The following is a 14,741-nucleotide window of genomic DNA, read 5'->3' as shown; positions in this document are numbered from 1 at the left end:
CTGAAAGAGTATACAATGTTTAAGAAAATTCTGTAGATCCAGCAATGGACAGCACAATGCTTTATGATGGTAGCGCAATATTGTAAGTACACTGAACAAAGATGACTGTGAGTATGGTCAAAAGAGGAAGGCAAGGGGTATGTATGAAACCAGAAAGAAAGATAGAAGATAAAGACTGGAACTATATAACTTAGTGAAACCTAGAGTGGTCAATGATTGTGATTAAATATACAAATATAAGAATGCTTTTACATGAAGGAGAAGAAATCAATGTCAACTTTGCAAGGTGTTGAAAATGAGATGGTATTGGGGAAAAAATACAGTCATAGCAAACTAGAGTCTATAGCTAGCAGTAACACTATAATATGCTTCCATTAATTGTAACAAAGGCAATACACTAAAGCTAAATGTCTATAAGAGGGGGATATAAGGGAGGGGTATGGGATTAGTGATGCTGTCTACCTTTTTATTTTATTTGAATTTTTCTTTTCTTTTCTTTTTTCTTTTTTCTTATTTTTTTTTTTTTTTCTTTTTCTTTTTTTCTTTTTCTTTTTTTCTTCTCCCTCTTCTCTCTTTCTTTGCAAAAGAAATGGAAATGTCCTTAGTTAGATTGTGGTGGTGAATGCACAACTATGAGACTATACCAGGAACCATTAGTTGTTTCTTTGGAGGAAATGTATGGTGTGTGACCAAAACTGTTTAAAAAATAAACAGAGGGATACAAGTGCTGGAGAAAATGTAGAGAGATGGATGTATCTAACCACTGTTGATGGGGCAGTAGAATGGTGCAGCCATCTGGAGGGCAGTGTGCTGGTTCCACAGGATGTTAAGTATAGGGTTATCTGCCATATGGTCCTGAAACATTGTTAATTGAGCATATACTTGGAAGAACTGAGAACAAGGACACAAATGGACATTTGCACAATTAGGTTTATGGTGGCAGTATTCACGATTCGCATTGGATGGAAGTGGCCTAAGGGTACATTGACTGATAAAAGGAATGGCAAAGTGTGATGTATACATATAATGGAATATTGAGCAACTAAGAGAAGGAACAAAGTTGTGAGGTACACAAATAGGTGAATTGACCTTGTGCTGGTTTGGATAGATTATGTCCCCCTGAAAAACCATGTTCTCCAATGCAATCTTGTGGGCGCAGACTGATTAATCTGTTGATTAGAGTGGAACCTTTCATTAAATAATTTCCATGGTGCTGTGGACCCCACCCACTCTGGGTGGGTCTTGATTGGCTTACTGGATTACTTAACATAACTCAAGAGCTGACACAGACACTTGATGACACTGAATGATGCTTGGAGTTGTGGACAGAAGGATATTTGGAGATGCTAAGCTAAGAGACGAAGCACAGACTTTGCCCTGGATAAGCTGAGAGGACCCCCAGAAACTTAGAGAGAAACACCCTGGGAGAAAGAAGTAAGGACACAGAGAAGCTGAGAAAAAGGAGCTAAGACAGAAGCCCGGAGACATTTTGGAGAAAGCCATATTGAAACACAAACCAGGAACAAAGGACAAGGAGACGCCAGCCTCATGCCTTTCCAGCTGACAGAGGTGTTCCGGACACCACCTGCTGCTCTTCAGTGAAAGTATCCTCTTGTTGATACCTTAGTTTGGATATTTTTATTGGCTTAGAAATATAAATCTATAACCTAATAAATCCCCTTTATAAAAGCCAATCCACTTCTGGTATTTTGCTTAATGGCAGCATTAGCAAACCAGAACAGACCCTGATGACAGTATGTTGAGTGAAATAAACCAGAAATGAAAAGACAAACATTATAATGCCTCACTTACATGGACTAACTATAATGAACAAACTCTAGACTTGAATCTGATAGCCCAGGTTATCAGGGGAAGGCTTATGATAAGGGTTCCTAGATTGTAAGCTCTTACAGCAGTTAAATCTATTCCTGAGTTGTAAGGGCTATTTCTAAATTCTGAGATGCTGAGCTCTTGTGTATAACCTGATAGGTCCCTGCAACTTCAGATATCTGTATGATGTGACACCTGAGACTCAGAGCCAGAGAGTGGCAGCTAAGAATGTTAGCATTACATACACCAAATCTTAAAGAAGCTGAAAAAGATATCAGACTTCAATTAGAGACATGAACGAAATAGACTTGGTTAAGACTAAGTTAAATCAGACTAAAGGACAATATTGATGGTGTTTTAAAACTTAAACTTCTGTGTGAGACCAAAAGGAAGAGATGTTTATTGGGTGCGAAATCTGTATTTTCTGTAGCACACTATATAATTTAACTTGTATGGTCAGTATATTCAAACACTATAATTACATGGAACTTTCAATACGAGTGGGATCTGCACGGTTTGTACAGGTTAGTGTGAAGCCCCGATATATCCCAGAGTAATTTGGGCAGAGAATAAAAACGTATTTGCAAAATCCCCTTGAGGGACTGGGGGAAAATGTGGAAATATTAAACTTTCCCACCTGGGAAATTACTGATATTCTCACAAGCAGTGGTGGAGACTACCAATTTAGAAGGCCAAGCCCTCTATCTTGGGGCTTCCCCTTATGAAGCTTGTTCCTGCAAAGGAGAGGCCAAGTCTACTCATAATTATGCCTAAGCATCTCCCCCAGAGAACCTCGATTGTTGCTCAGATGTGGCCTCTCTCTTCAAGCCAATTCTGCTGGTAAACTCACTGCCATCCCCACTATGTGGGACATGACTTCCAGGGGTGTCAATTTCCCTGGCAATGTGTGACATGACTCCCAGGGAAGAACTTGAACCTGGCATTGTGGGATTGAGAAAGCCTTCTTGATCAAAAAGGGGGAAGAGAAATGAAAAAAGATAAAGTTTCAGTCGCTGAGAGATTTCAAATGAGGTCAAGAGAACATTCTGGAGGTTACTCTTATGAGTTATATACCTATCCCTTTTTAGATTTTAGTGTCTTATAATAGCTAGAAGGAAATAACTGAAAAGAGTGAACTGCAACCCAGTAGACTTGATTCTTGAAGACAACTGTATAACTATATAGCTTACACTGTGTGACTGTGATTGTGAAACCTTGTAGCTCACACTCCCTTTAGCCAGTGTATGGACAGATAAGTAGAAAAATGGGAACAAAAAGCAAATGAATAACAGGAATGGAAGGGGGAATGGGATGTTTGGGATGTTCTTTTGTATTTTAATTTTTATTCTTGTTCTTTTTTTTTTTTTGCGATAATGAAAATATTCAAAAATTAACTGTGGTGATGAAAGCACAAATATATAATGGTACTGTGAACAACTGTAGACTTTTGATGATTGTATGATTTGTGAATACATCAATAAAATTTGCAATTTTAAAAACACAATGAGATACCATCTCACACCCATTAGAATGGCCACTATTAAAACAGTAAACTACAAGTGTTGAAGAGGATGTGGAGAAACAGGAACACTTACTCACTGCTGGTGGGAATGTAAAATGATACCACTGCTGTGGAAGACAGTTTGGCCGTTCCTCAGAAAACTAAATATTGAGTTGCCCTATGATCTTGCAATTCTGTTATTTGGTATATACCCAGAAGATCTGAAAGCAGGGACACAGACATTTTCACACTGATGTTCACAGCAGTATAATTCACAACTGCCAAGGGATGGAAACAATCCAAGTATACATCAACCAATGAATGGATAAACAAAATGTATATACAAATGAAGGAATATTACTCATCAGTTAGAAGGACTGAAGTCCTGAAGTATGTGATAACATAAATGAAACTTGAGGACATAAATCTGAGTGAAATAAGTCAGGCACAAAAGGACAAATATTGTATGATTTCACTAAAATGAACTAATTATAATATGTAAACTCATGGTCATAAAACTTATAATACAGGATACCAAGAGAGAGAATGAGGCTAGAGAATGGGGAGCATTGCCTAATATGTAAAGAATTTTTAACAAAGTCGAACTTAAATGTTTGGAAGTGGATAAAGTGACAGGAGCTCGTTATTGAAATAATAAGTAATAAATAATCTTATAAGTGCTGAATTGTAGGTGAATATGGTTGAAAGGGATTGTTATGTATGTCACCAGAAGGAAAGCTAGGGGTTAAAATATGGGACTGTATAACACAGTGAACCTTGTGGTGGACGATGTTTATGATTAACACTACAAATATAAATAAGTTCTTTCATGAACTGGAACAAACATACAAAACTTGTAGAAAGAGTTAATAATAGAGTGGGATATGGGAAAAAAGGTACCTATGGCAAACTACAGAATACAGTTAACAATAATATCTTAATATTCTTTCATCAACAGTAACAAACGTACCACACCAACACTGGGGGTCAGTAAAGGGGGGATAAGGGGTATGGGCTGTTTTGGCTATTCTTTTCTTTCTATTTGTTATTTTTCTTTTTGGAGTAATGGGAATGTTCTAAAACTGACTGTGACGATGATTCCACAACTAGGTGATGATACTGTGAGACACTGATTGTATACTTTGGATGAATTATATGGTCTGTGAATACATCTCAATAAAATTTGCAATTTAAAAACACAATGAGATGCCATTTCACACCCACTAGAATGGCCACCATTAAAAATAAAAACAGAAAATTACAAGTGTTGGAGAAGATGTGGAGAAACAGGAACACATATACATTGTTCTTGAGAGTGTAAAATGGTGCAGACACTGGGAGACAGTTTGGAGGTTCCTCAGAAAGTTAAGTACAGAATGACCAAATGACCCAGCAATCCCACATCTAGGTATATGTCAAAAGAATTGGGAGACGGAAGAAGATGGCGGCATAGAGAGGAATGGAAGCTAGTCTGTCCCCCTGGAACAACTAATAAACAACCAGCAACAACTAGTAAATAATCTGGAATAACTGCAGGAGGACAAACGTGACTGTCCACTCATCGTACATCAACCTGAATTGGGAGGAATGCCTGAGATCGCAGCATAAAATCTGTATGTAAAAACTGCAGATCTAAGCCAGGAGCCTCCTTCCCCCACGGCCCAAATTGCAAAGCCTCGCGGTGCTAGAGAGCAGCACTCTCCAAGCAAGCAAATATAGCTCAGCTGAGCGCCAACTGGGATTTTAATTAACAAACGTGGACTGCTCAATACAAGGTATGAATCCCCAACAAGCAGACAGAGGCTTTGGTGACAACTGACTTTGGAGAGCCAGAGGGTGGCTGCAGACTGGCCCTGATGGGGGCTTTCTGTCCCTTTTACAGCTCAGTGAAGAAAGTTTCAGCCATTTTCAGTTCCCAGCGTTCTGACCCAGACAAGGTGGAGATAGCACAGACAGACTATTCAAATGCTAATGACCTCTCCTTAGGGGGTGTATCTTCCCTAAGAGGAAAGAGGCAGTGCCAAGCTCTACCACCTGCCTTCCATTCAGAACCAGACCCCAGAGGCTGGGGGAAAACAGCCAAGGGCCACAAGAACTTACACCAGTCTGGAGCTACAGGCTAACAGGCGACACCTGCTGGGTGGAAAAGCACAGTGACTTGAGGCCTTATAGGTGTATCAATCTTCCAAGACACCGTCAGGGAAACCGAATACTGTTCCCTCCTTCCAAGACCTGAGCCCGTTCTGGTCTGGGAAAACTTGATTGGGGTAACCAAGGAAACCAGATGCCCGGACAACAGAAAACTACAACCTACACTAAGAAAAATGAAGTTATGGCCCAGTCAAAGGAACTTACACTTCAACTAAGATACAGGAATTTAAACAACTAAGCTAAATCAATTCAAAAAGTTTAGGGAAGATATGGCAGAAGAGATGAAGCATATAATGAAAACACTGGGCGTACATAAGGTAGAAACAGAAAGTTTGGAAAAACAACTGGCAGAATCTATGGAAATGAAAGGCACAACATAAGAGAAGAAAGACACAATGGAAACATACAACAGTAGACCTCAAGCAACAGAAGAAAACACTCAGGAACTGGAAAACAAGACACCTGAAATCCTACACATGGAAGAACAGATGGGGAAAGGAATGGAAAAATATGAGCAACATCTCCATGAACTTAAGGACAAAACGAAATGCAGGAATATACATGTCACTGGTGTCCCAGAACAAGAAGAGAAGGGAAAAGGGACAGAAGCAATAATAGAGGAAATAATCAATGAAAATTTCCCATCTCTTATGAAAGACATAAAATTACAGATCCAAGAAGCACAGCATACCCGAAACAGAATAGATCTGAATAGGCCTACGCCAAGACACTTAATAATCAGATTATCAAATGTCAAAGATAAAGAGAGAATCCTGAAAGCAGCAAGAGAAAAGCTCTCCATCACATACAAAGGAAGCTTGATAAGATTATACACAGATTTCTCAATAGAAACTATGGAGGCAAGAAGGAAGTGGAGTGATATATTTAAGATACTGAAAGAGAAAAACCACCAACCAAGAATCCTGTATCTGGCAAAATGTCCTTCAAATATGAGGGAGAGCTTAAAATATTCTCTGACAAACAGACAATGAGAGAGTTTGTGAACAAGATACCTGCTCTACAGGAGACACTAAAGGAAGCACTGCAGACAGAAAGGAAAAGACAGGAGTGAGAGGTTTGGAAAACAACTCTGGAAGATAGTAGCACAGCAATGTAAGTACAATGAACAAAGATGACTGTGAGCATGGTTGAAAGAGGAAGGTTAGGACCACTGGGACACCAGAACGCAAGATAAAAGATAAAGACTGGGGCTGTATAACTCACTGAAATCAGGGCACTCAACAATTGTAATAAAAGGTATAAATATGTTTCTACATGAGGTAGAACAAGTGAATGTCAACATTGCAATATGTTAAAAATAGTGTGGGATGGAGGAAATACAATCAATGCAAGCTAGAGACTATAATTAACAGAAACACTGTATTATGCTTCCTTTAATATAACAAAGGCAATATACCAAAGTCAAATGCATATGGGGGGGGCGCTTAGGGGTGGGGTAGGGGACTCTTGGCATTGGTGATGTTGTCTGACTCTTTATTCTACTTTAGGTTAATGCTATCTTTCCTTTTGCTGCTTTCTAGCTGTCATGTTCTCTCTCTCTCTCTCTTTCTCTCTCTGTCTCTGTCTCTTTCTGTATTTTTTCTTTTTCTTTTGTCTCTCTACCTTATTTGACTTGTCCTCCTTCTTTGCAGAAGAAATGGAGATGTCCTCATATAGCAACGATGGTGCTGAATACATAAATACATGACTTTACAGGGAACCAACAATTGTTTACTTAGGTCGGAATGTATGGTGTGTGAACAAAACCATCTTAAAAAAAAATGGTTTTATGAAGAAACCTTGAGGGCACTATACTGAGTGAAATAAGACAGATGTATAAGGACAAATATTGCAGGATCTCACTGATACAAACTAATTATAACATGTAAACTCATAGACATGGGATATAAGTTACCAGGATATAGAATGAGGCTAAAGAATAGGGAGCGGTTGCTTATTATGAGCAGAATGTTCAACTAGGATGAACTCACATGTTTGGAAATGGACAGAGGTGATGGTAGCACATTGTGAGAATAACTAACAGTGCTGAATGGTGTGTGAAGGTGGTGGAAAAGGGTAAGCTCAGAGTCACGTTTGTCACCAGAAGGAAAGTTGGAGGTTAAAAAATGGGAATGTATAAAGCAGTGAATCTCATGGTGACGATGTCCGTGATTAACTGTACAAATATTAGAAATCTCTCTCTCATGAACTAGATCAAATGTATGACACTATAACTAGAAGTTAATAATAGAGGGGCATACAGGAAAAAATATATACCTATTGCGAACTATATACTACAGATAGTAGTATTTTAACATTCTTTCATCAACAGTAACAAATGTACTATACCAAAACTATGAATCAATAATGGAAGGGGGGGTAGGTGGTTAGGGGTATGGGAGGATTGGCATTTCCTTTTTTTGTCTTTATTTCTTTTCTAGGGTAAAGAAAATGTTCTAAAAATTGAAAAAAAAAATAATTGTGGTGATGGATACACAGCTGTATGACAGTACCATGGGCAACTGATTATACACTTTGGAACTTTGGGTAATTGTATGGTATGCTAACAATCTCAATTAAAAAAATAATAACTGGCATCACAGAAAAAGAAAAAAAAAGAATTGAAAGCAGGGATTCAAACATGTATTTACACACCAGTATTCACACTAGCATTATTCACAATTACCAAAAGACATAAGCAACCCAAATGTCCATCGACCAATGAATGATAAACAAAATGTGATATATAGATATGATGGAATATTATTCAGCCGTAAAAAGGAATAAAGTTCTGATATATACGACAACATGGATAAAGCCTGAAGATATCTTGTTGAGTAAAATAAGTCAGACACAAAAGGACACATATTGTATGAGCTCTGTGATAAGAAATAACATGAATAAGCAAACTCACAGAGCCAGAAACTAGAATATAGGTTACCAGGGACCAGGGTGGGGTCAGGGATTCGGGAGTTAATGCTTAAATTATGCAAAGTTTCTATCTGGGTTGATAGAGGAGTTTTGGTAATGGATGGTGGTGATGGTAGCACAACTCGTGAATGTAAGTAACAGCACTGAATTATATATATGAATGTGGTTAAAAGGGGAAACTTTAAGTTGTATATGTTACTAGAATAAAAATTAAAAAAAAAAAAAAGTAGGACTACACAGCACAGTGAACCCTAAGTTAAACCCAGGACTATAATTAATAGTACAATTTTGAAAATGTTCTTTCAACAATTGTAACAAATTCACCACACTAATGCAAGGTGTTAACCATAAGGTGATATATGGGAACTCGATATTTTATGCATAATTTTTCCGAAAACCTACAACTATCCTAATAAAAAAAATAATGTCAAAGAAAGCTTATGGAAATGTTCCATATCAAAGATGACCGAAGAGACAACAACTAAATGCAACACCTGACCCTATAATGGATCCTGTCCTGGAAAGGGAAAATGCTATAAGACTAATTTAAATATCTATTTGTGTGTTTCCTATAACAACATCCCATGTTTCTCACCACAACAGCAAGCCACATTGCATTGAAATTTCATTTTTTAGTATCTATCTCAATATTAATGTGGTAAGCTCCTTGAAAAGAGGCATATATATTATCTATCTATGTCCTCTGTACCTAGGAAAGTGCCTGACACATACAAACACAAAATTAGAACAAAAACTGCAAATCAAATAAAAGTAACACACCAATGTTAAATTTACTGCAGTTGATAACTACACTGTGGTATGTAAGAGACCATCCCTAATCTTAGGAAATACACATTGAAGTATTTAGAGGTAGAGAGCCCTGATGTACATAACTAACCCTCAACATTCAGGAAAAAATCCTGTCTGGGTGTGTATTATATGGGAGGGAAGAAAGGAAAGATAATGATAAAGCAATTGAGGCAAAATATTAACGATAGATGAATCTGGGTAAAGGGCATACATATGGAAGCTCTCCGTACTATTTTTTTTTTTTGCAAGTTTGAAAGTTTACAACTTTTTAAAGTTCGTAAGTTTTAAATTATTTCCAAATAAACAGCTTTGTATTTTTTTTTTTTTAAGTTACATATGACTGTATAACTAAATGGCGATGAATATAGGATTTTTTTTCTCTGCAACTTCTGGAGTCTTATTCTGGAAAAAGTATTATTGGGTGGTATTTCCTAGGGAACAACAAATTGTCACTATCAACACTGAGTACCGCGTATCATTCAGATCTCAGCTCAAAAATTTACCTTCTCTGAGAGGCCTTCCTTGACCATCTTATCTAAAATTAATAGCCCCTCACCAGTCTTTTCTTCAACTACATCACCCTGCTATGCCACAGCACTTACCACAAAGGGAAATGAACTTTCACACTTATTTGTTTATTCTCTCTTCCCCCAACCCCCACCCCACTAGAATGTAAACTCCATGAAAGCAAAAATTTATCAGTCTTACTCATAACTGTATTACCAGCACCTACCTAACATAGTGCCTCATACATAATAGGCACTCAAATATTTGGCAAGTAATGAATAAAAGCTCTCCAACACACAAAACTAAGAACATGTAAGTGATCAAAGCCAAAAAAATACATACACTTCCAAAACCAGCATCCAGGAACCATGAATATGCATTAAAATAGGGATAAGTAAAATTCAAAATTCTAAGACCCTAAATCAATTTCAAGAAGCTCTGGGAGATGGACATATCCCACCCACTTCTTTCAAAGGAATGGAAGGGCCTACCTTCAGACAAAACAATGTAGGACTCTGAAAAAATAAATGCTGCATAGGCATTTTGCTGAAGTTTGCAAAACTATAATGCATACAGAAAGGATAAATATAAACTACTTCTACCCCTGAAATTGTAAAACTTTTAATGACCCCTGAAGCTAGAAAATGGTCAGATTTCTAAGTTAAAGGAGTACTACTTTACACAATAGTAAGTTTAAAACGCAAAAATGATTCAAGAAAAATTTTGACAAATTCACTGATCAAGAAAATTGGGAAACTGATGGATTACATTTCTAACATTGTTATATTTACAGCCAGGTTAACCCTATTTTTTCAAAAAACACCCTTCAATATTATCTTGACACACAGATTAGTGAGCTAAATAAACCAAAACAGGAGCAATCCTGTGTAAGAACTGTTATTCATTCCCCTAGATAAACACACGTCATGTTACATTTCCTAAATAATCTAAAATATGGCTCAACTGATGTTTTCTTTGTAGTAAACCCACAAGTGAATAAAAAATTAAACCAAATCATTGCAAAGTTTACCAAAAATAGCACCAATGCCAGAGTTTATAAAGTTTTCCTTGGGGTACCATCCTCAGCCCACTTCTTTTCTCTCTATCCCCCAAGTTCTTAGATAATCTGGAATCCATGGTCCAGCTTCATGGGGTCTGTGAACCCACAGAAACTGTACGTGAAATAATGTACATGAATGCATGGAAGATTTTTGTAGAGTAGGAACAGAGTGATTTCATCAGATTCTGTGAGGGGATCCAAAAAAGCTGATGAATCACTTCTCCACAAACTCACTGTGGCTACAAACTCATAGGCTACATTTGCTACATACTTCCTAATAACTCCAAAATCTCTATCTCCACCCCAAATCGCTAAGCACCAAAACTTTATAACCAACTAATTGCATGTTGTATAATCTTTTCTGTGTATTGCCCAGACACCTTTGACTCAATGTATCTAAGATAATTATTATCATCTTCCATCCCCTACTGGTTCTTTGTCCTGTGTCTCCTATCTCAGTGACCAACATCAACACCCAGTTTCCCAAGCAGGGAAAAAAGAATATTCTTGGCTTCATCCTCCTATCAACCACCAAGTCCAAACAATTCTACCTACTAACTAGTCTTAAACATTAACACATCTCTGCATTGTCACTCCAAATCTGCTGCAACCTTAATCCAGCCATGATAATGTTTTGCCCAAATTGGGGCAGTCAACTCGTAACAGGTTTTCCTGTCTCCATTGCAGATTCCCCCACAATCCACTTTTCATGTTACAGTTAGTATTTTTTCTAAAATGTTTATCTGATAATGTCCCAGTAAACTGGCATGGGCATGCTAGACACTTTGTGATCTGGGTCTTGCTTACCTCATAACTTATGTTCCAGACGTACTAAACTACTTCAAGTTCCCTAACACATTAATGCATCATGCTCTGGTCTTCAAGTCTTTGTATAGAAGAACACACCGCCTGAAATAAACTACCCCCAAAGCTAGCTCCCAGTCATCCCCCAGTTCTGGGTTTAAATGTCATCTTCCAATAGGGGGCCTTTCCTGATCCCACCTCTCCAGCCATCATCACAACCTAGACTAATTTAAGTATTTACGTGTCCCTATAGCAGCAACCTGTGTTTCTCATCATCACCAATGCAAACCACAATGCACTGAAATCTCATTTTTTAATGTCTATCTCCATGTTAATGTGTAAGCTCCTTGAAAGGAGCTTTTCCGTATTATCCATCTATGTACTCTGTACTTAAGACACTGCCTGACACATACAGTAGAAGCAAGCATTCAAATATTTCTTGAATGTTTGAATGAACTGCTCTTGGCATCTTCTAAGTACTTAAACATTCTCAATGAATGAATGCTCCATCTACCTGAAAGTATATGAGGACGAGTTTAGAAATTAGTGACTTAAAAAAAGCCACCTTGCTATGCTCAACAGCTAAAACATATACACACACATCCCCCCTTAACAAACCTGACCAACTCAAATACCTGCAGAAAAGATGTCCATTGCTCTCTTCAACTCTCCTCTTGTTCTCTGATTACTATTTAAGTCTACAAGTGGAGTGGATGGATCTCTCATGTATTCTAACTCAGTGGCAAACATACCACCATCAACAAAACGTTCAGGAGCAATATAGCAAGTTCTCCTCCGTGAAGTATCAAAAAAATAGTTGAAATCTGCTGGGTTATCCTCTGGAAGATAAGTGGGTTTAAAACTGGCAAAATCAGTTAGAAGAACCCAATTCCAACTAGTGACCATCACATTTTCAGTCTTGATGTCTCCATGACGGACTCCAGATTTGTGTGCTTGGTCCACAGCTGTCAGAACCTGGAAAGCAATCCAGCGCTTCTCAATGTTATTTAAGAATGGGCGAGTACTGATGCGATCATAGAGGTTGTCTCGCACATACTGCCTAAACAGCATGGCTGCTTTCTCAGATGCTTTTTCTGACGCTTTCTGGAAAGGCAGACAGTTCTGTGCAGAATGAAGCCTGATTTTCAGTTCCTCCAGCTCTTGTTTATAGCTGGTTAAAGGCAATGTGGGATCCTGAATGGCAAAGACCTTCACAACCACCAGGCCTTCACGGTGCTTTGCTCGAGCAACTTTAAAAAAACGAGTACTCCCCAGGCTCTTATCATATTCAAAGTCATGGATGTCTGAGAAATAACTCTCCACAGAAAGGATCTGGGAAGGAGCAATGCCAGCAAGCTGATTTCCCATAATGGCAAGCACCACTGGGTCAGAAAATTAGGATACAATATCTACAAAAACAGAAAAAAAAAGAAAAGAAACAAAGAAGCATGAAATACCATTATTCATTTGGTCTCTTCCAAGAATAAATATGCACTATATTTCTTTTCAACTGAGAGCATTGTCCCTAGCCTTCCAGACAGCCTCTGAACTTCAGGCACATTTATCTAAAAAAGATCTTATTTTATTTTTCCTTCCCAGGATCTAAAATATATTTCAATAGGCTCCTTCAATATTCAGTTGAAAAATATTAGAATGTGTATTTTCTGATATTTAAATTTAAAATATTAATGGTCTTACTACATACTCAGTATCGTGTTTGGGCGAATAGTCATAACAGTACTATATGACACAGCCCTTGTCTAAAAAGAACCTGTAGTTTTCCTGCAGATGGTTAAAAACTCAAAACTGAACTCAGAATCACCTAATACAAATAGGTCATTTAACTCCAACAAAGTTCAGGCTAAGATCCAAAAGAATTTCCTCAGCCCTTCCAGGCTAATTCCAGGGTGACTTTCTATCCAGCTAATAAAAGGCACAAACTTCCCTGATATGCAACAATGATGGAGAAAACCCTGCCAGAGGAGTTAATATTAAGAAGAAAGACACTTGCCAAATGCAGACTAGGGTTCTCCAAGCTCAGGTTTTGCAGATAGCCACAGATACACACACGGCCATGCGCACTTATAAACATTTACCATAGGCCTCTAGAAACTGTCAAAAATCTCTCACAAGTTCACACGAGGGTCATGGCAAGCCACTTCAGGGCATGTGCGGTCTGCGGGAGAAGAAAACCGCGTCAGCAGCCAGGCGAGTCGCCTCCAGTAGAGGGGTCCTTCTTCAAGTGCAGGAGATGGGATGGGGTGGGGAGTGGGGGGTATCGGGCACAGAAAAGTCCCGGAACCCGACGGTCCGTGGGAGCGGAGGGGGGGAGTGGGAAAGCTCACAGGAGGCTGTCGGGGCCGCAGAAGAGACGCAGCCACGCTAAAGAGACTCTACAGATACCCAGGAGTTGCCCCCGCCAGCTTCCGACCCTGCCTGCGCGGCGGCGCGTTCCCAGGGCCTTGCCCTCCTCTCACGCGATGCCAGGCTCGCTCTCTAAACACCTCCGAGCCCGCCTCGAGGCCCTCACCACCAGGCGCGGGCGGGGTTGGAAAGTGGGAGAGAAAGAAAGCTACCAGGGATAAGTGAAATCCCACTTCCTCTGCACCTACTGCCAGTACAGCAAACCCGAGCGAACTCCCGGCAAAGCGCCGACTGTGACCTCATCTCCGGTCCCGGAGCGGAAGTGACGAAGAAGAGAGGTTAAGGAAGCGCCCAGACGGGAGCTGGTTGCTAGGAAACGAGTAAGTGCGGGTGGCAGCTGCAGGAAGAAAATGAGATGCTCTGACAACAATCTATCTAGGAATAGCTTTTCTGCCTCTTATTCCCTAAAGCTTCTGCTATCCCCTAGAATCTGCTCGGACCCCTCTTCATCCCCAGTATGCCAGAATAGGACAGAATTCTTTAAGAGAACTCACAGGCATATTTAGGAAAGTTAACATATCCAAAGCTAGATTTTTTTAGAGCGCTATTGAGATATAATTTACATACCACAGAGTACACCAGTTTAAAATGTACAAATCAATGGGTTTTAGTATATTTTCAGAATTGTGCAATTATCCCCATAATCCAGTTTTAAAACATTTCCATTATCCCAAAACAAAACCTTATAATCTGTAACAGTCACTCCCCATTTCCGCCCCCCAT

The 14,741-nt window shown here is 38.9% G+C and overlaps 1 protein-coding gene across 4 annotated transcripts in view; it reads right to left on the bottom strand.

The window, feature by feature from the left end:
* PIK3R4 (phosphoinositide-3-kinase regulatory subunit 4) overlaps positions 1 to 14,190 on the bottom strand; it is a 156,742-nt gene extending 142,552 nt beyond the window's left edge. Inside the window, exons 1-2 of one of the 4 annotated variants that reach the window (XM_037845054.1) lie at positions 14,171 to 14,190; positions 12,230 to 13,003 (exon numbers count right to left, since the gene is read on the bottom strand). In XM_037845054.1, coding sequence (XP_037700982.1) covers positions 12,230 to 12,962 — 733 coding nt within the window. In that variant the 5' untranslated portion in view covers positions 12,963 to 13,003; positions 14,171 to 14,190. The other 3 variants (XM_037845036.1, XM_037845031.1, XM_037845044.1) reach the window with 3 other exon arrangements.
* Between the last annotated feature and the right edge of the window lie 551 nt (positions 14,191 to 14,741).

Source organism: Choloepus didactylus, chromosome 1 (assembly GCF_015220235.1).
Source record: "Choloepus didactylus isolate mChoDid1 chromosome 1, mChoDid1.pri, whole genome shotgun sequence".
Lineage (NCBI taxonomy): Eukaryota > Metazoa > Chordata > Mammalia > Pilosa > Megalonychidae > Choloepus > Choloepus didactylus.
This window is presented reverse-complemented; position numbering and strand designations above follow the sequence as displayed.